Source organism: Diabrotica undecimpunctata, chromosome 2, assembly GCF_040954645.1.
Source record: "Diabrotica undecimpunctata isolate CICGRU chromosome 2, icDiaUnde3, whole genome shotgun sequence".
Lineage (NCBI taxonomy): Eukaryota > Metazoa > Arthropoda > Insecta > Coleoptera > Chrysomelidae > Diabrotica > Diabrotica undecimpunctata.
The window spans coordinates 141,239,190-141,260,437 of record NC_092804.1 but is presented as its reverse complement, the minus strand read 5'-3'; the positions used below and the strand labels follow the sequence as shown (position 1 = coordinate 141,260,437).

Here is a 21,248-nt window from a genome sequence, read left to right as displayed (position 1 = left end):
GTTTAGTATCAGCATTGTTAGTCATACCTTCTATTAGAGTGTCCAGCTCCACCGCAAATCCTCCCAGCACTGAGTCACTTAACCTAAAATTCTGACAAGAAAACTTAAGGCCTAATCCTAAAAAATACAGTTCATCCTCTGAAAAGTTAGTGTTACTTAGATTTAAGACTCTAGGATGAAATTGATGATCTGAAAACTTATGCAATGAAATATATGATCTGAATGATCATATTCTTGAACATTTGGTTCGTTAGACAGTGCATTTCACATCAAGTCACTCCTACTTTTGCTAAGGTCAAAACATCAAAAAATGTACCCGATAAAGAAAAACAGATTTTGGAGAAAAAGATCCTGAAAAGAGAACTTAAGAAGCACTATACCAAACTTCACCATATTAACGTCAATCTTAAAATTACTTATGATCAAATTTTGCAACAACATCCTTGGTTTCTAGTCAACGACTCCTTTAACAACATAGAAGATGAGGTCGCTCGCTTACAATCCACCAAGAAGAGAAATCTTACCAACAAATTAAACCGTTTGATTTTGCAAAAACAACAGAGAAGCACCTCAACACTTTTGCATAAGTTTTCAGATCATCAATTTCCTCCTAGAGTCTTAAATCTAAGTAACACTAACTTTTCAGAGGATGAACTGTATTTTTTAGGATTAGGCCTTAAGTTTTCTTGTCAGAATTTTAGGTTAAGTGACTCAGTGCTGGGAGGATTTGCGGTGGAGCTGGACACTCTAATAGAAGGTATGACTAACAATGCTGATACTAAACAATATTTGAGAAACTCTTGCATTAGCTTACTTCAACAACAACAATGTAAGTACAAACGCAATTTTCATAGAAATCACCATAATTTTAAAAAACAAAAGGATTTGCTAAAATCAATTAAACAAAAAATTGATAGAGATTCTCTTGTACTCAGCAAGGCTGATAAGGGTAATTGTGTTGTAATCTTAGAACAAACTCAATACATAGAGAAAGTAGAATCTTTTCTTTCAGATAACAGTTTTGTAGTTTTGGAAAAAAATCCACTTAACACCTTTATTAATAAAACAAAAGCAATGGTCAAATTGTTTAATGATACTATTACTAAATATAACAACAGAAAGTTAATTGTATCTAATCCTATAACACCTAGGTTATATGGACTTCCTAAAATCCATAAACACAATTGTCCCATAAGGCCGGTAGTAAGTTTTTGTAATACTCCAGTTTCTATTTTATCAGAGTTTATTTACAACACAATTCAGTCTATCACTAATTTTAAACCTAAGTTCTCCATCAAAAATTCTTTAGATCTAATAGAACGGTTAAATAACATTAGGATAGAAGAGGGTTTTTATTTAGTTTCTTTTGATGTTTCCAATCTGTTTACTTCTGTACCAAGAGATGAAACATTACCTTTAGTACACAATCTTCTAGACAATTGCAACATATCAGCAAAAGACAAAGATGCCATCTTAACTATACTTAAATTCTGTCTGGATCAGGACTTCTTTCAATTCAATCAAAAAATATACAAACAACCAACAGGTTTAGCAATGGGATCTCCACTATCACCTTTTCTGGCTGACATTTTCTTAGACAGCTTAGAACAGAAATTTGTTAACAACAACAACAAAATAGTTTTTTGGTCAAGGTATGTTGATGATTGTATAGCTCTCATACAGGGAACCCAAGATGATGCTTTACAGATTCTGGATGATCTTAATAACCTCCATCCCAACATCTCTTTTACTCTGGAACCAGAATCTGATAAAAAGTTGAACTTCTTGGATATGACTATTTCCCGTAATAAAGATTCTTTAGAGTACAATATTTACAGAAAACCTACCCAAACAGATCATGTTATACATGATACATCTAATCATCCAACCCAACATAAAATGGCTGCTTTCAACAGTTACATTCATAGGTTACTCAAATTTCCACTTTCTAATGATAATTTTAATTCAGAACTTAACACTCTTAAACAAATTGCTTTCAATAATGGTTATGATCCTAACATTATCTATAAGCTTCTAAATAGAGCTAAACTAAAAATTGCAGAAAAGCTTGCATATTCATCACAATGTTTTCTTCAACCTACTGCTTCAAATAACACCAGATATTTCTCCTTCACCTACATTAGCAGCATTTCCAATAAAATATCTAAACTTTTTACTTCTACAATCGATAACATCAAAATTTCCTTCAAGTCACACAACACCTTAGGTTCCTTCTTAATCAACACCAAAGATAGGATGAACACACTTGACAAAAGTGGTATTTACAAATTAAAATGTGATGATTGTGATGCCTCTTATGTAGGTAGAACCATTAGAAAGTTATCCACTAGAGTTTCAGAACATTTGAAAAGACCAAACTCTTCAAGTTTTGGTCAACACTTATTATCCAGTAAACACAATTTTAACATCAACACTGGTTCATCTATCTTACATGACATTAGTAGAAAGAAAAACTATATGGAGTTGGATTTATTGGAAGATTTGGAAATTACAAGGGAAACGAATGAAAACTCTCACTGTCTTAATACTCAAATTAATTTAAATTGTACTAAATTTAAACCTATTTTTAAAAACTTTATTACAGCTTCACCTCGTAGGGGACCCAGCTCGACTGTTTAGACTTCCTGCACTGAGCACATCCATAGTAATTTTATAGTTATACCATTGATTGTGGGTTCAACTGAACTACTTGGATTACACCCCATTTATATATTTTGCTTTCCATTTTGATTTTCAATTATTAGTATTTTAATTACATAGTCAGATCTCTTCCTTTCTATATTACAGATAGTGCTTGGTAGACCATTTTATTGTAGTCAACCACCCACTGTTTAACATATTGTTTAGTCCGCTTCTTGCATTCTTACTTTTCGTCTATTTCAGTTGCTCTCAAACTAACACCTTAATTATTACAGACAAGTTTGAGTGTGAGATCTGGATTATTCAATTTACTTAAAAATATTCTATATAATTTTATATTTCATCATTGATCTCCTATAGTAGTGTCAGTTGGACTTTTGGTCAATACTTAGTTTCATAGAATTGTAAAAGGTGCAGATCACATATCTATGATTGTGACTGCTCATCCAAGTTGTCATTTGTCATATGTCACCCCAACATTTCCGTTAGATCAGGAGCCATTCTGTCTCCGACTTCTTCAAGCAATGTAGCCTCCCTTAAATTATTTTAAATTGTTTGTTTGTCTATTTGTAGTGTAGTGTAATGTACAATTTTATGTTTATGACATCTTGTTCTTGCCGGATAGGCCACAATTGACGAAGTAAGTCTATAAACGTTAATCATATAAAAAACCTTTTTTCAACCATAAAACTTCGAGTTTTTATCGAAGTTATTCAATTTCTTTGGTTATAAAAAAACGTTTCTTGGCTTATTTCAGATGCCCCTGAAGATGATCTAGGGATCGAAAGTACTTGGGCAAGATTTAATGAAACTGTGCTCGATATATGCCTTTTATCTGATCAAAGTTCATTTATTCGAGCATTCAACCTTATATGTAATTAAATATGTATAACAATAAAATAAAAGTAATGACAAATCAAGAAGAAGAGAACAAGAGAAGGAAATCTATAAAAAAACAAATCGAAGAATGCAATGAATACATAATTATATTTGGGAAAGACAATAACATTGAATAAAAACAACTATTTAATGGATAAAAATATATACGAATCAAATTGGCATAAGCAGGCGTTTGGTAAATAAAAAACATACCGTCGGTATAAAGAAACAATTGTCACACTAGTACATTTTTCCCTTCTTAAAAAAACTCCACGTGAGTGGGGAGATTCTCCGCCAAAACACTGTTGTAACTTAAGCAAACTATTTACTTATAGTAGAGCAGTTTGTATTCTCTTTAAAATTAAAATGAATTGTTAACCTTTATTTTGTAAAAAATAGAAAGTTATTAAAAGATTCTACGTCAAAAAGTTACGTCATCCCAGAAAAGAAATAAACAATCTGTGTGTACGGTATTAAGTTACACATAAGAAATGCTTATACGAAACTAAAGTTAATATCATATCGTAAGAAAACAAACATTTTATATATTGGCATTAGATTATGAATGAGAAATATATGAAAATAAAATTATACTTTACCCCAAATTTTGAATTTCGTTCACAGAAAAAAAATATTTTTGTTTATAAGGTAAAATGGAGATATTTATTATAATTAAAAGATCAATAATAAATCAATTCACTGGTATTTAGTTCATAGATAATCTTCACTGTTCAATAAACAAACATAAAATGGGTACAGCCATGGGAACAGTATTTAGTTCATAGATAATCTTCACTATTCAATAAACAAACATAAAATGGGTACAACCTAAATGATCCAAATGCTTGTGTGGCGTGTAGAAAGGATATAATTTGTTTTTACCCCCTAGGTACTCGGACTGAAAGAAACGTTGAATCTATCACAGCAGGAACATAATATCCACCATAAAATATTGGACTGGATAGCTAAGCAAACGGGACATTCCTTAAATTATTGGTTTCAGAATACATACCATAAATCTATAGCTATTTAGATAATCTCGGGCCAATAAACATAGTTCTAGCAACTATTAGAGCTCCCGGTAAGGGTCTAAAATAAATATTTATTTGCAAATATATAAGAGAAAAGGAATTTTTACCTCGTCAAGAAACCACTCAAACAGAATTTTCGGCTTAGTTGTTGGACGTTCAAAGAGAAAAAGGGAGGGAGATGCTTGGGGCGAGGAGTTTACAAACGCTCCAATTTTGATGCGACGGTCGGATATAACATTATCCAAAATACAGCTTCACTAAATCTGAAAATACTTAGCGTCTGCTTTATTTTTTGCCTAGTTTTTTAACATGTGAATCGATTAAAACCAAAAATATATATTTTTATAAAGACTGGTATTGAACTATCTTTTTATTTTGTTTGTAGAACCGACACTGAAGCTGAACTAGAACTCTTGAGACAGGCATGTAAAAATTCTGGTGCATTCGACGCAGTAGTTTCAAAACACTGGTCACAAGGTGGTGAAGGTGCTATCAATTTGGCTAAGGCTGTCGTGGCTGCTACTTCTCAACCCAGTAATTTCAAGTTTTTGTACGAACTTAACCGACCAATTAAAGAAAAGATTGAAATTATCAGCAGAGAAATGTACGGCGCTGCTGGTGTGTCCTACAGTGAAATCGCAGAAAAGAAAATAAAGCAGTACGAGGAACAGGTATGTAAATATGATAATTATTATGCATATTGTTCTGAAGCTATTTTCTTGTGGTATTTTAAAATAATTACTATTTTAATGGGAATAAATCACAATTAAAGGTTAAAATAAGTTTATTGACGTTTCAATCTCCACTTTGGAAATCGTTCTCAAAATACAAACATTCATATTATTGCTGCACTCTGTACTTAAATAATTACTTTCAGTAACTAGGGATCCTAAGTTCTTGAACTCTGCTACCATTTCAGTAGACATATTTAAAGAAGTTGCTATTGTTTCGTCTTCCCTGGCGTAAACATATATTTGATTTTATTCTGATTTATTCTCAATCCCATATCTCGCTTTGCTTTCTCAAGATCTTCAAAATTCTACTTTAATGCTGTCTCATTAAGACTAAGTAGGACAATAATTATTAATCTACTTCTACATCACAATATTATCAAGTGTTTGAATTTTAAGTTCAGTAAAATGAATCGTTAAGAAATATTATAATAATTTTTTATGAAATAATGTATATTTTAGGGATATGGAAACCTTCCAATCTGCATGGCAAAAACTCCACTATCCTTAACAGCAGATCCTTCAGTTAAGGGAGCACCAACTGGTTTTATAATTCCTGTGAGAGATATGTCCATATCTGTAGGAGCACAATTCATAATTCCATTTACTGGAGAAGTAAGTTTATAATTTTAATTACATATTAATAAACTATAATTACATATTAATATATATAAGACTCAAAAAGAGATAAGGCAGAAAAGAGTACCTGTAAGTATTAAACGAAAATATAATGAGGATTTTTTTTAATATATTTTGCTTTCACCAGCTATAAAAATCTTTCGGTACATTTATACTTTGTCCATTTCTGCTCATTTCTACATGATGATATAAATTCTCTACTTTCATTTTTCTACATATTTCTTTTCACCATTTTCCACCAATCTCCCACATTTATCTTCTATCCCTCCACAAATTTGACACTCTGCTATTCTTTGTATCGGATAATTATCATTTCAGTACGTGCCCTAATCGTATTACGAGTAACTTATCCAATCTGTTTTTAGCACAGTTGATGTCATACCTTCTTCTTATATTGTTATTTTTTTTTCAGGCCTTTTCTCCCCTCATTTACTCCAAAATAAAATGCTTAAAATACATTAACTTTAAATATTTTTTTTATATCTACAGTTGCACTAAATGTATGTATATGTATATTTAGTAAATTTAAAAATATAGCAGAAAAAGTTAATCCTATCATAGACGAAAGTAAATTCAAATGTATAACACTACGAGTACCAGAATCTAGATTAAGAAAAAGGAGCTCACTAGAATTATTAATAGTTCAGTTAAATTGTATTTTTGCTAGGAGAGTTTTGGGGTAGTTCTGATTTTTTTCATTCCATATGTTTTTTGGGGTGCTTAATCCGAATCTGGGGTTTGCGGACAAAATTTCGTGACGTAACATTAAAAAAAAACAGAATAAACCGTTTTTTTTCTTTTTTCGGGTTTTTTGCTTAAAACTCGAAAACTATCAACTTTTGGTAAATGGTCTGTTTACAGAAATTAAAGTACTTGAAATTTTCTACAAATACCAGTATTTAGTTTTTTTTTCAGACGAATCGTTCGGTTTCTAGTGCGAGTTGAAAATTGTAAATTTTTAGCAGTTTATGCAAAACCCACTTTTTACATTTCAATATTTAATTTTTATGGATGCTGTCATTTGATAAATGTCACCTGGTTTTTCACACAAGTAATTAAAAAGAAAAAAGGCAAAAATTATGCAAATTCAGTAGGTAGATAGAACTCGTAACAAAATAAAACTTAAAATCTTGTTACTTATGATCATATATTATTATGATTATAAATTATAATATGCAAAATTTATATGAGCCGTTTTCTTTTGGAAGGTCCTGGCTGAGGTTCTTCGATAACGATGAGTCCTGTTTCTGCTTGTTCTGGAAAATAAATGGAACTCGAACCTGATACACCCTATTGCGATTGGCTTTCTGTTTTCTTTGCTGTTCCATAAACTCAGGTGTTATGACGAGACCACACATAAAACATTGAGTTTTAAAATTGAAAGGTGGTTCAGTAGCACGCCTTTGAACTTGCTCCCTACCCTCCTCAACTTTCTTCAAATAAGCGGTAATCATTTTTACATCATTGTAGCTTTTGCGACATTTCTCATGAACCTCAACTGCAGATTTTTTACTTAGCTGAACATGATGATCATCCTTCCTCTTCTTGCTCGACTCAATAAATGTTTTCAAACCTTTTTCCCGCACCGTTGTCACCTTTTCAACATCATTATTCAGTACTTTATCACAAATAAAACAAACAGAAGCCATTTTTAACACCACGCGTAAACATAACTTGTAGAAATCGTATTATTGTTTATAATGCCGTTCGAGTGCCATCCAGTTTATAGTGCGCTAGTGTGCGCTACACTTACACACATACTACAACGTCTACAACAGTTTAGCACATTGTTGCCGTTTGGAATGTAAAGCGGCTTTAACTGCTTTTTAACTGAGTTATTTTGATTTTTTGCAATCTAGCTATAATATTTCAAGTCAAAACTTGACTTGAGTGTGACTCGGTCTTTATTTTAATTAACTTAAATACTAGGGAAATTAACTGAAAACCTTTCAATACAAATCTAAAAAGTGGGTTTTGCAGTCACACCGGTACAAATTGCCAATTTTCAACTTACACTTGAGACCGAACGGTTCGTCTGTACAATAACTAAAATAGTGACATTTGTACAGAACTTTAAGTACTTTAATTTCTGTAAATAGACCATTTACTAAAAGTTAACAGTTTTCGAGTTTTAAGCAAAAAACCGGAAAAAAGCAAAAAAAAAAACCGATTTCTTCTGGTTTTTTAAATGTTGCGTCACGAAATTTTGTCCGCAAACCTCAGATTCAGATTTAGCACCCCAAAACACATATGGAATGAAAAAATCAGAACTTCCCCAAAACTTTCCTACTAGTATCACTTTACAGTACAAATTTACTGAATTATAAAGCAAGGGGATCGTCTATGACAAATGTATAGAACAGCTTTAAATTCGACATTTTTTTGCTGCTGTTTTGGCTTACTAAGGACCACGAACATTTTTCATCTTTCTTATGACTGAGTTTTTTTTTGCTCTGCCAGTAGGTTTTCATTTAAATGGAATATTCCCCTTTTCTTTCTTGTGCCCACTTGCTAGCGGAGCGTGAAAATGGTTTAGTGAGATTAATAAGGTTATTATCTCTACAACTTTGACAATCTTGGAGGTCACCAGGGAATAATTTCCGCTTGTTACAAATATTTTTAACTTGCCTGCCCATTTTGAAAAAGATAATGATTTTAGATTAAAAAATGAATGCGATGGGATGTTTGAGGATTTATACGTTCGAGTCTTCTAGTTTTAGTTCTAATAACAATGTCTTTCAAGTGTTTATATAACTCAAATTTATGTCTTCGGCGGAATTTTTCATTTTCTTTGATTAATCCTCATTGATTAAAACCGACAGTAATATATATAAACGAAACATAGATATGACGAATGAGGAAAGAGTGCTACAGTGGACTACAGTAAATATGAACAAATGGTAAATTACATATATATTATTACTTATATATTATATGGCGGAGCTGCACATCGAAAATCCGAGTTATGAAGAAGTAGTTCAGATAATAAATAAACTAAAAAACAATAAAGCACCAGGAACGGACGGAATTTCGGCAGAATTACTAAAGCATGGAGGATCCGAACTCTGGGAAAGAATCCATTACCTAATGAAATTAATATGGACGAAGGAGCAAATGCCAGAGGAATGGACAGTTGGCCTCATATAGCCAATATATAAAAAAGGAGATAAGAGGGAATGCCAGAATTATAGGCCAATTACATTGCTAAATGTAATATACAAAATTCTTTCTGAGTATTCTAATAATCTACAATAGATTATTAGAATACTCCGAAAATATAATTGGTAATTATCAAAATGGATTCAGACCAAACAGAGCCACTACAGATAACATATTCATACTAAGAACGATACAAGAAAAACCTATATAATATGTATATAGACTTTAAACAAGCTTTTGATAGTGTGAAAAGAGACAGAATGCTGGAAGACCTTTGTAATCTACGTATACCTAAGAAATACATTAGCCTCATAAAAATGACGTTGCAGGGTTCAAAAGCCGCAGTCAGAGTAGATGGAGAACTGTCTCCCCTGTTTAACATCAACATGGAGTAAGACAGGGAGATGCCCTATCAACCATGCTATTCAACCTAGTTCTTGAGGCAGTAATCAGAAAAACCAATATAACCGACCATATAAACACCAAATCAGTACAAATTACTGCATATGCAGACGAAGTAGCTATCATTAGTAGGAATAAGCCACGACTAATGGAAGTGTTCAAACAAATTGATCCTGAAGCAAGAAAAAGAGGTCTCAAAATAAACGAAGCAAAAACGAAGTATATGACAGTCAAAAGAATAACTGACAATGAAAATAATATCACAATAGACAACTATACTATCGAACGAGTGGATGCCTTTACATATCTCGGCACAGAAATCAATCAGAAGAACTCCGTAAGTAGCGAAATTAATGCACGCATTTCCAGCGGGAATCGTACATACTATGCTAATAAAAGATTGATGACATCGAAATTATTAGACAAAAGAACCAAAATGACTATCTACAGAACACTGATTAGACCCGTAGTAACCTATGGATGTGAAACTTGGGTAATGACGAAAAAAGATGAAGCTCAACTCAGGACATTCGAGAGAAAAATACTGAGGAAAGTATATGGCCCGGTACAAGAGGAAGATGGCACATGGAGAATCAGGAGAAACGACGAGGTTAATGAGTTAAATGAAGGTTATGACATTGTAAGATTTGTGAAAAGTCAAAGACTGTCATGGCTGGGACATGTGCAGAGACAAAACGATGCAAAAACAACAAAGAAAATGTTACAATGGAAGCCCATAGGAAGGCGAAAAAAAGGAAGGCCCAGAACGAGATGGTTGGATGACGTGGAAGACGACCTGAAAACAATGAACATAAGACAATGGAGAAGAAGGGCACAAGGGAGATCTGAATAGAAGGACATAGCCAGACAGGCAAAGACCCATCCAGGGTTATGATGCCAAAAAAGAAGAAGAAGAAGGTAAATTACATATCCAAGTAAGAATATAACAAAACTTAAGTGACGCTTCACAAAGTCAATACAAAAGAGAATGGTATTTTAACATGAAAATACAGTACTAGAAACCATTAAAAGATACAATAGAAAAATGGCGGGAATAATTTCGAAATCGGCTAAAGAGTCACTTAAATAAAATAACTTAGGAAAGACTACGTATAAATTTGAATACAGAAAGGCTAAAGAGAAGTCTACACGTGGATAGTTAAGGATAATTAATGAACACAAGATAACGATCAAGCAGAAAATAAAATGCAACGGAACTTCTTTCTTTTTAAACAAAAAATATTTTTTATTTTATATTAGTATTTATTAAATTATTAGATTCTTCTTCTTCTTCTGGTTCCTATCCGTTTCGGATGTTGGAAATCATATTGGCGATCATGACCTTGCTCGCTGCGGCTCGAAACAGCTCCGTTGAGGTTTTCTTAAACCATGTTCTTAAATTCCGCAGCCATGATATTCTCCTTCTACCGGGTCCTCGCTTACCTTTGACTTTACCTTGCAATATAGACTGCAGCAGGGAGTAACGGTGCTGATTTCTCATAACGTGTCCCAGATATTGCAATTTTATGCGTTTGATCGTAAACACAATCTCTGGTTCCTTCTTCATTTTTTCTAGAACTTCCTTGTTCGTGATCCTTGCTGTCCATGATATTCTCAGCATTCTTCTATAAAGCCACATCTCAAATGCTTCAAGTTTTTTAATAGTGGTGTCTGTAAGCGTCCATGCCTCCGCCCCGTACAACAACACAGAGAAAACATAGCATCTCAAATGTCTCACTTTTGTATCCAGGGATATGTTGTGACTTTTGAAGATGGCGCTCATTTTGTTAAAGACCGTTCTTGCCTTTCCTATGCGGCACTTTATTTCCTGTACATTGCTCCACTGTTCGTTTATAATAGTTCCCAGGTAGCAATACTGTTTTACTCGCTCTATCTGCGTCCCATTAATGTATAGATGAGCCCCATTTATATTCTCCTTGCTGACAATCATTTGTTTGGTTTTGTGGGTATTAATGTTTAGTCCGTACTGTTGACTGTACTCGTTTATTCTGTCCATTAGCCTCTGAAGTCCCTCTAAACTATCTGCTATCACCATGGTGTCGTCGGCATATCTAACATTGTTTACTCTTTCACCATTTAGAAGGATGCCTTCGTCTATTCCGTAAAGAGCCTCGTTAAAAATTTTTTCTGAGTACATATTAAATATCAACGGCGATAGAATACATCCCTGTCTAACTCCGCGTAGTATTTTTATGTGATCTGTTTCTTCTCCGTTAATTTTCATGTATGCGGTCTGATTCCAGTATAGTTCTGAAATTATTCTGAGGTCTTTGTCATCCAGGTCTGCTTCTTTTAAAATGTTTATCATCTTTTGATGTTGAACTCTGTCAAATGCCTTTTCATAGTCGATCAAGCACGCGTATACGTCGTAGTTAACGTCCCTGCATCTTTGAATCAGTACCTGTACTCCGAAAAGTGCCTCTCTGGTACCCACTGCGTTAATGAAGCCGAACTGTCTGTCTGATATTTGTTCCTCGCACTTCTTATAAATTCTTCCATGGATGACTCTAAGAAACAGTTTCAACATGTGGCTCATTAGGCTGATTGTTCGATATTCTTCGCACTTTTTAGCCCCCTGTTTTTTAGGTATCGCTATGAATTCTGATTCTAGCCATTTATCAGGGATGATTCCTGTATTGTATATTTTATTGAAGACAGCCGTGATCCAATTTATTCCTTCATCCTCCAAGAGTTTTAAAAATTCAGCTTCGATATTATCAGGCCCTACAGCTTTTCTGCTTTTCATCCGTTTTATTGCTTCTTCTACCTCGGATTTAAGTATGTCCGGGCCCGTCATCCTCTCTGAAAATGGATGCCTATAACCCGTTCTTTGATCTTGAAAAAGTGTCTCCAAATAATATATTCTCCATTTGTCCTTCATCTCTTGGGTGTCAATGATTAATTTTCCATTGGTGTCTATGAGTTTCATTTGTGTTCTCTTTTTAAAAGTACCCGTTATTTCTTTTACCTTTTTGTGTACATTAAAATTGTCATGCTTGGCTTGTAGTCTTTCTATTTCTTTACATTTCTCTACAGCTTCTTTTTCTTTAGCTTCTCTTATTTTTCTTCTGATGTAAGCCTGCATTTTTTTGTATTCATCTTTATTTCCTTTAATTAACCTTCTGCGTTCCATTAAGTGAAGGATTTCTGGAGTCATCCAAGATTTCTTCTTTGTTTCTTTGTTTGGTTTTAGCAGATCTTGTTTAGTTTTCTTAATTATTTCTTCGAATTGATTGATTTCTCGTTGGATGTTATTTTCTTCTTTTAGTTGCTTAACTTGATTGTTAATATATTCCCCCACTTGCTTTTTAACTTCCGGATGTTGCAGGGCTGTCATGTCGTAGTTAGGTCTAGACTTTTTCTTTATTGTCTTCAGTCTCACATCCATGACTCCCACTAAAGGTATGTGGTCAGATTCAATGTCCGCTCCTGGATATGTTTTGACAGATTTAAAACTGTTTCTGAATCTTCTATTTACCAATATATAATCTATCTGGTTTCTAATTACGTTATGGGGTTTATCTGCTGGTGCCTTCCATGTATACAATCTCCTCGGTGGTAGTTTATAAAATGTGTTTAGAACTACTAGCTTGTTATCTTCTGCGAATATTTCTAGTCTGTCACCTCTTTCGTATTATTATTAGATTAAGAACTGAAAAAAAAACATCTCTCGCAATACTTCTTGGTTCCAAATAATTAATAATAATAAATTAAATAATAATAATAAAGTTTTTAATAATTTTTGTATTGCATTAATTAAGTGGACCTAAATATTTCTGCCCTTATATAGTTGTTTCTAGAGCCTTGTACTTCTTCTTCTTTTTTGGCTTTTATTCTACTGAATAATCACCCAGTACAATTTGTTTTGTTAATTTTTGGGCCACTGTCGTGAGTCTGAGAATATATCTAATGCCCTATTATGTTCAGTCCTTTGGTGTGAGCTGTAAATGAGTCTACATTCTACATTATATTTATGTTTTCTGTTTTCTTATAAGTGGTTTAAATGTTTAAAGGTTATAAGCTGTTGATCTGTAGGAATCTGAGAAGAATTTTGATAATTTTAGGGATAAGATCGCATAGAAGCATTGGTATGTTAATTGGGGAATTAATATTTATTTAGATTAGTTCCTGATAAACACCATAATCTTTTGTTTCGTTTATTGGGCATTTCCAAAATATGTGTTCTGATGTTTCCATTTGTCCACATTTACAGTATGGGTTATTGCGAATGTTGATTTTATATAAATGTACTCCTGTTAGGCAATGACCAGTCCTCATTATAGTGGTAGTAATGGTAGTCACTAATAATGGTATATAGTATATAGGTTATAGTAATATGCCGCCTATCTATGTATACTTCATCTAATTTACCTACCGTTGCACGTCATCCGCGTCATAGCCCGTGAGGTCACATGATACCAACACGAAATATTTAGGCGGTAGGTGTGTTCTTTTTTAGAATCACTTTGCCGAGTACATTGGCATTGCAGCCACTAGATATATTTTATTATATACGCGTAGAAATAATAATTAAAGATTTCTATTAATGTTAACTTAAAGAAATGCACAATAATATGTTTCATTTAATTTGTATAAATGCATTATAAAGTGTTTTTATGAATAACATTTGTTTGAACACACTGTAACTGTAATCGAACGAAAGTGATATTTTGGCATAAATTGGTAACACTTATTTGACATTTGCTGTGTTGACTAATGTTAATAAGTAATGAAAAAAGTGTGTTGTTTTTGTTTAAGTATTTCATTTTACATCTTTATACGACGCATACAAGCGACCCAAATTGTTGTTAACAAGATTATTTTTTAACTCTGGTTTTGTTTCTATTTATTTACATTAAATATTAATTTGTTTTGTTGTATAATCCACTTTTGCAATAATTATGTGACCTATTTGATTTAAAATGGATTCAGGATTTTTTTATACTTTGGCAACTATGTCAACTTTGATCTCTGTCAATGATAATGACGTGCAACGGTAAGTAAATTAGATGGACTATATGGGATTTGTCAAACCATGGTTTATTAGGAAATCATTTTTGTATGTTGTATGTATACCACTCACTTTTATATTGAAAAGAATTTAACCAATTATTTTGATGCAACATAATTTATTTTTTAATAATGACATGATAACCAAGTTACTTAATCTAATTTTAGCAGGAATATTTAATTTGTTTTGTTGTTTATGTGTTTTCATTGGTCGATTTATTATTTTCTTATTTTAGTACTTTATATTATCAGTTTCATTTAATATATCTTTCATCGTTTCATCTATCGAAAATCTACGATTACTTGCCCATTTTTTTGTTTATAATGACCAGCTGCAAATTTATATTCTGTTATTTCATTTTTAATACCTTGGTATAAATTTCTAATTTAGTTAATTTTGTAATTTTCTCATAGCTTTTCTAAGCATATCACATATGGCTTCAATCCAAAGATCCTCAAGACAGAAATATACGCTAAATGGAATACAAAAGTTAAAAAAGACGTGGATAAGGCGAAAAATATAAACTGGGAGGCTAAGTGTGATGAACTGGACAGATTTATGGGTGGAACAAAAGTGGCGCAAGCTTGGAAAACATTAAAACAGTTTAGGAAAAATGAGAAAAATGAAGACAACATTTCTCTCATAAAGTTAAATGAATGGGAAGAATATTATACGAAACTGCTGAAAGAGGATAGAGTAGAGTAAAGATGGGAAAAGATAAGGGAATTAATAGACAACAGAGACGAAAGACAGGAAATCCCTATAATAACATTATCTGAATTGACGGAAACCTTAAAAGAGGTTAAAAACGGAAAAGCCGCAGGGCCTTGAGACATTCCCATAGAGCTGGTTAAATATGGGCCGACTGCACTTTTAGAATTAATAGTAGACCTTTTCAATAAATGTATGTGTGGAGAGCAGGAAATTCCTAAAGATGGGAATAAATCTTATATAAGCTCCATATATAAGAGAGGGAATAAAAGAGACTGTTTCAATTATAGAGGTATTAGTGTGACGAGCTCTGTGGGCCGGTTGTACGGCAGAATATTAAAGAAGAGGGTTGAAAGACAGATACAAGATATTGAAGAACAAAGCGGCTTTCGTACTGGGAGATCCTGCCTTGATAATATATTTATCCTACGACAAATAATTGAAAAGCGTGTCGAAAGAAGTAGAGAGACCCATTTGGTATTTATAGACCTTGAGAAAGCATATGATAGTGTCCCGTTAAAGAAAATGTTTGAGGTCCCCAAAAGGTCCGGATTGGATTCGACGTATATTCGAGCGATATATAAATTGTACGAAAATGCAGTTAGTTGTGTAAAAATTGGAACCAGAACCTCAATTGAATTTAAAGTCACTAAAGGCCTATAGCAAGGATGCTGTTTGTCACCGACACTCTTTAAAATATACGTCCAAGAAGCATTGAGGAATTGGAGAAATAAATGTAGATTTATGGGCATCGAAGTGGGACAAGAAACTCTGTATACATCGTTGTTTGCAGATGATCAGGTGGTGGTTGCAACCGATAAGGAAGATATAAATTATATGAATCGAAAATTATTTGAGGAATATGCCAAATGGGGGCTTACTGTAAACATAAGCAAAACAGAATATTTAAAAATTGGAGGAAATACCACAGATCTGAGGCTTGAAAACGCAGTCATAAAAGGCTGCAACCAGTAAAAATATCTACGAAGCATCATATCAGCAGATGGCAGAGTTAAGATAGATGTACAAAACCGAATAACCCAAGAGAAAAAATGCATCCGAATACTGAATTCATTACTGTGGTCTAATAAAATAAAGATGCATACCAAACTTCGCGTATACAGAGCAATTGTAGAACCAATTACCACATATGGTGCCGAATGTTGGACGATGACAAAGAATGAACGAGATAAAGTAGACGTTGTGAAAATGGATTATCTTAGAAGGTCATGTCGAGTATCGAGAATGGAAAGAATCAGGAATGAGGAAATACGAAACCGTACAGGAATTAGAGATACTCTTTCAGATAGAATACAAGGAAGGCAATTACAATGGTATGGTCACGTGATGAGAATGGAGGAGGAGCGGTGGCCAAAGAAAGCCTTAATGTATGTTCCGCCAGAAAGAAGGAAAAGGGGAAGACCACCAAATTCCTGGAGAAGAGAAATTACAAAAACAATGCAATCTAGAGGCTTAGAAGAGGGAGATTGAAGAGATAGGAAAAGATGGAGGCTGAAATGCGGGAAGCGGCAATCGCAGTAGGACCCCCGTTATATGATGATGATGATGTAATTTTCTTCTATTTCTTATAGTTTGTTTTATAATGCCTTCTTTGTTTTATATAATTGTCCTCCACTTCTCTAGTTTTTAGATGTAGCATCTGTCATTAAATCTTTTAGATTTATATTGAGTTATCTTCGTTTATCTAAATTCTTATATACTTGATTGTTATTAGCTGCAATCTACCCAGTATCCCTAATTACGGCTTATAAACATCCTAATGTTGGAACGTTTGTTAATTTTTTTTATCTTTACTTCTTAGCACATTATCGTTTTAGTTGATTTAATCGTTGGTCAAACACACTAGGATTAAAAAATGTAGGTAAAAGTATGTAGTAACGATAAAGTTCTTTTGAAAATTCATAGAATCTCCTATTATGTTCATAGTATTGACTTTTATTAAGTTTGTTATTTAATTTTTTTGCAGATTACCCGTATGCCAGGATTACCAACAAGACCAGCCATTTACGACATAGATCTAAACATTGAAACTGGAGAAATTGAAGGACTGTTCTAATAGCATTATTGAATGTGAATATCTCGTCTACATAATATGTAATATTAAAAAGTTGCCTTATAAAAGTAAAACATTTTTGTGATCAGATTTTTACAAAATTAATTTTTTTTTATAATTTTGAAAATGTTATATTGCTCAGAAAAACTTTTTAAATGTTTTTCTTGAGAACCTTTTTTGTATTAGATTTTAAACATTTGCATTTTGTGAGTGATATGTGTAATAATAATATTTGTTAATAAAAGTACCTACCTACCTATGTATTTTTAATACCATTACTTAATGACTGTGTTGTTCTTATTGGATAAAAAACATTACAATATTTGTTACTGCAATACTACAAAATATCCTGACACATACAAGGCATGGAAAACGAAACAGATAATTAAAGTACTAACTGTAGCACATCCATTAAAATATTAATTTTCAGGAATTATTTGGTGATTCACACGATCAAATTCTTTGGAAAAATCTGTGTATATTGCATCTACCTGTTTACGGTCTTCCATTTAAGATAATATATCAGATTGATAGCAAACCAAGTTTGTTACAGTGGATTTTTTGCTATGAAAATCATGTGATTGAAATATTAAGCCTTTACATAACCTAGAAAGTTCTACAGTCTAAATTTTTCTGACGAGGTGAAGTACCTTGGTATTACCCTTGACAAGAAGTTAACATGGAACTCACACTTAGATGGTAGAGCTAAAAGAGCATATATTGCCTATGAGCAGTGTCGACGAACGGTCGGACGCACCTGGGGCCTCACGCCCAGGGTGATCGCCTGGGTCTACACCGCTGTCATTAGGCCAATGCTAACTTACGGAGCTATTGCTTGGGTACCAAAAGTGCTACAGGCAACAGCGATTAACAAACTAAACCATATTCAGCGGATGGCTTGCATAAATATAACAGGTGCCATGAAAATAACACCAACTGCTGCAATGGAGTTGATCATTGGCATCACGCCTCTAGATATATATGTCAAAGAGGTGGCGCTAGTGACAATGATGCGACTGCGCTCAGCTGGTGCAAAACTTATGTAGGAATGGGACAATTGAGAACTCGTTTCTGGCGAGAAGAGTTGGATGCGTTACCACTTCTACAGGCAGGCTGCGACTCAATTGAACAAAAGTTTGTCTTTAACAAACCCTACAAAATTGAAACAGGACAGTATATGGAGACAAACGTGGCAAATGCCTATTGCATATACACCGATGGCTCCAAAATGAAAGAAGGCTCAGGATGCGGGATATACCTACTCCAGATCACTGAACCTAAGAATAAAGTGGGGTATGGGCAAAAATGCCAGCGTAGTTCAGACAGAACTGACTGGTATCTCCATAGCCGCAAAAGAGATAACCCAAAAAGGTATAGCAGGTAAAACTATAATCATCTGCACAGATAGCAGACAAGCGCTACTAACCTTGAATAGACCACGTGTCACATCAGGTTTAGTAATGGAGTGTCACAAGTCACTAACCCAAGCTTCGCATGGTAATACCATCATCCTGAGGTGGGTTAAAGGACACAATAGGAATAAAGGCAACCGCATTGCTGACCAATTAGCTAGGAAGGCGGCAGGCCTAAGACTCTTAGGACCTGGAGATCTTTTTGGTTGGTCAACTACAACTATCGCGGAAATTGTCAAATGTCACTCCCATGCGCAAACCGTAAAAAGATGGGAAGAAGGGAAAGAATGTAAACTTGCCAGGGTAACACCAAGTAACATTGAAGAGTCAACATCTAAGAAGTACTTGGGAATGACCAGGAAAAACCTACGTTTGGCAGTTGGTTTTTTAACTGGTCATTGTCAACTAAGCAAACACCTCCATACACTGGGGCTAGCAGACACACCTCTATGTAGGAAGTGTGAACGAGAAGACGAAACTGTAGAGCATGTCCTATGTGAATGCCCAGAGTTATCGTTAATACGAGAGTACGCTTCGGCGAGTCCTGGCCCACACCTGGCCACATAAGAGAGATGTCTCCTGGTGACTTGTCCACCTTCCTAGAATTGACAGGATGGACAATGAGCTAAGGGTGACAGCTTCCTGGGAGGATGCACAATGGGTCTATTGTGGCCTAAGTGCTGTGAAACTTAACTCGCCCTCCCTACTCTACAGATACAGAACCTAGAAAGTTGCTTTGCTATAAGATAGTCGAAGAGCTTAGCTTATTGTATCCAAATGCTACGATAATTTTCAATGTTGTTTTTATGACCATTTTTAAATATAGAAACAACATAACTTTCTTTCAATGAATAATGAACCATAGAGGTTCCAGAGATCTATTAAACAATATATCAAACGGCATTACAAGGGTACAGACATACTTTTTTAATAACAAATTAGTCACTCCATCTGGGCCAGCAGTAAGCTTATTGGGCAGCTCATTTATGCCATTAAAAATATCGTTCATGGTAAACTTAGAAGGACAAATATTTGTACTAAAGTTGCTATTTTACGGATGGATGGGTGCATAAAGGTTATTGTTATTTGGTGAATACACAGTTTGAAGAAGTACATAAATAAATTAGCTATGTCTTAATTATTAGTTTCAGATTAGACTTGATACAATAAGGAGTTAGATAGGTTATGACTAGATCGCGTATCATTAATGTACTTCCAAAATGATTTTGGATAATTTTTTAGGCCATTATCTATACAGGGATGAGTGCCTTAAGAACCGGCAAAATAACGCAAAAGATAGAAAACATAATACGTTGTGAAATAAAAAGAGATGAAAGTAGTAGAGGTGAGAAATGATCGATATTAACCTATAATTTACTTTACATTACATTAGAATTATCGAAAATTTCCCACCTTTAGACGTTAGCTTATGAGCTGGTTGACTTCAGTCATAGTAATACGTACCACGTAATGTAAGTAAAAACAGTTTAAGTAGGAGTATTTTTTATTCAAAATTAAAGTATTGATCAATAATAAACTATGATTTGAGACGTCGCATACACTCTTCTCAATACAGAATTATCATAGCTTGTTATTCTGTATTCGTCAACACAGAATTAATTATCAAATTACTACTAATTAAACTGTTTACTTACATTTGCTTTATTGCCTTTAATCAGTTTTTACTTAACGCGAAATTTAAAAAATGTAAATATTCGACGTCATACTTGTAATATTATGACTGAGTCAACTAAATAGCTCATAAGCTAACGTCTAAAGGTGGGAAACTATTGATAGTCTTAATATTGTTCTGGCGCTATTTTCTTGTGGCATTTTAGATTAATTACTATTTAAATGGGAATAAGCCACAATTAAAGGTTAAAATACGTTTATTGACGTTTCAATTTCCACTTCGGAAATCGTTCTCAAAATACAAACATTATCGATAGTCTTAATGTAATTTAATGTAAATTAGAGGTTTCTATCGATAATTTCCCACCTCTACTACTTTCATCTCTTTTTATTTCACAAAGTGTTATGTTTTCTATCTTTTGCGTTATTTTGCTGGTTCTTAAGGCACTCATCACTGTATATAGTTGCTAAAGCAAATTTCAGATAGTTGTTTACATTCAGCTCTTAGGTGGGAAAATCTAATATAGTCATCATCAGAACGATTATTAACATAAATATAGTGAACATGTTTTTTCCTCAAAGTCAGTCTTCTAAGATCATTAGAGAACCCATAAAAAGAGCTTCATAGAATAATTTTGCAGCAACATCAATATCATTAAACATACATACCTGCCAGTCTATGGAAGCAAGGAAGTTGTTAAGCGATATGTAATCGCCATTTCGAAAATCATAAAATAACTCATCAAAAACCAACTTATTTCTATTTGTTTCTTTTACATCGAGGTTTAAGCAACATTCATAACCCACATGATGGATGCTAGGATCTACAAGGGGATCTCTAGCTTCTAAGATAATTAGCTCCCTAATATTAGAAAAAACTAAATC

At 33.5% G+C, this 21,248-nt stretch overlaps 1 protein-coding gene across 2 annotated transcripts in view; it reads left to right on the top strand.

Moving 5' to 3' along the window:
* pug (pug C-1-tetrahydrofolate synthase, cytoplasmic) overlaps positions 1 to 17,574 on the top strand; it is a 115,500-nt gene extending 97,926 nt beyond the window's left edge. For both annotated transcript variants that reach the window (XM_072523597.1, XM_072523598.1), the window contains exons 14-16: positions 4,957 to 5,242; positions 5,765 to 5,917; positions 17,233 to 17,574. In XM_072523597.1, coding sequence (XP_072379698.1) covers positions 4,957 to 5,242; positions 5,765 to 5,917; positions 17,233 to 17,322 — 529 coding nt within the window. In that variant the 3' untranslated portion in view covers positions 17,323 to 17,574. The remainder of the gene's footprint in view (positions 1 to 4,956; positions 5,243 to 5,764; positions 5,918 to 17,232) is intronic.
* Positions 17,575 to 21,248: the final 3,674 nt, after the last annotated feature.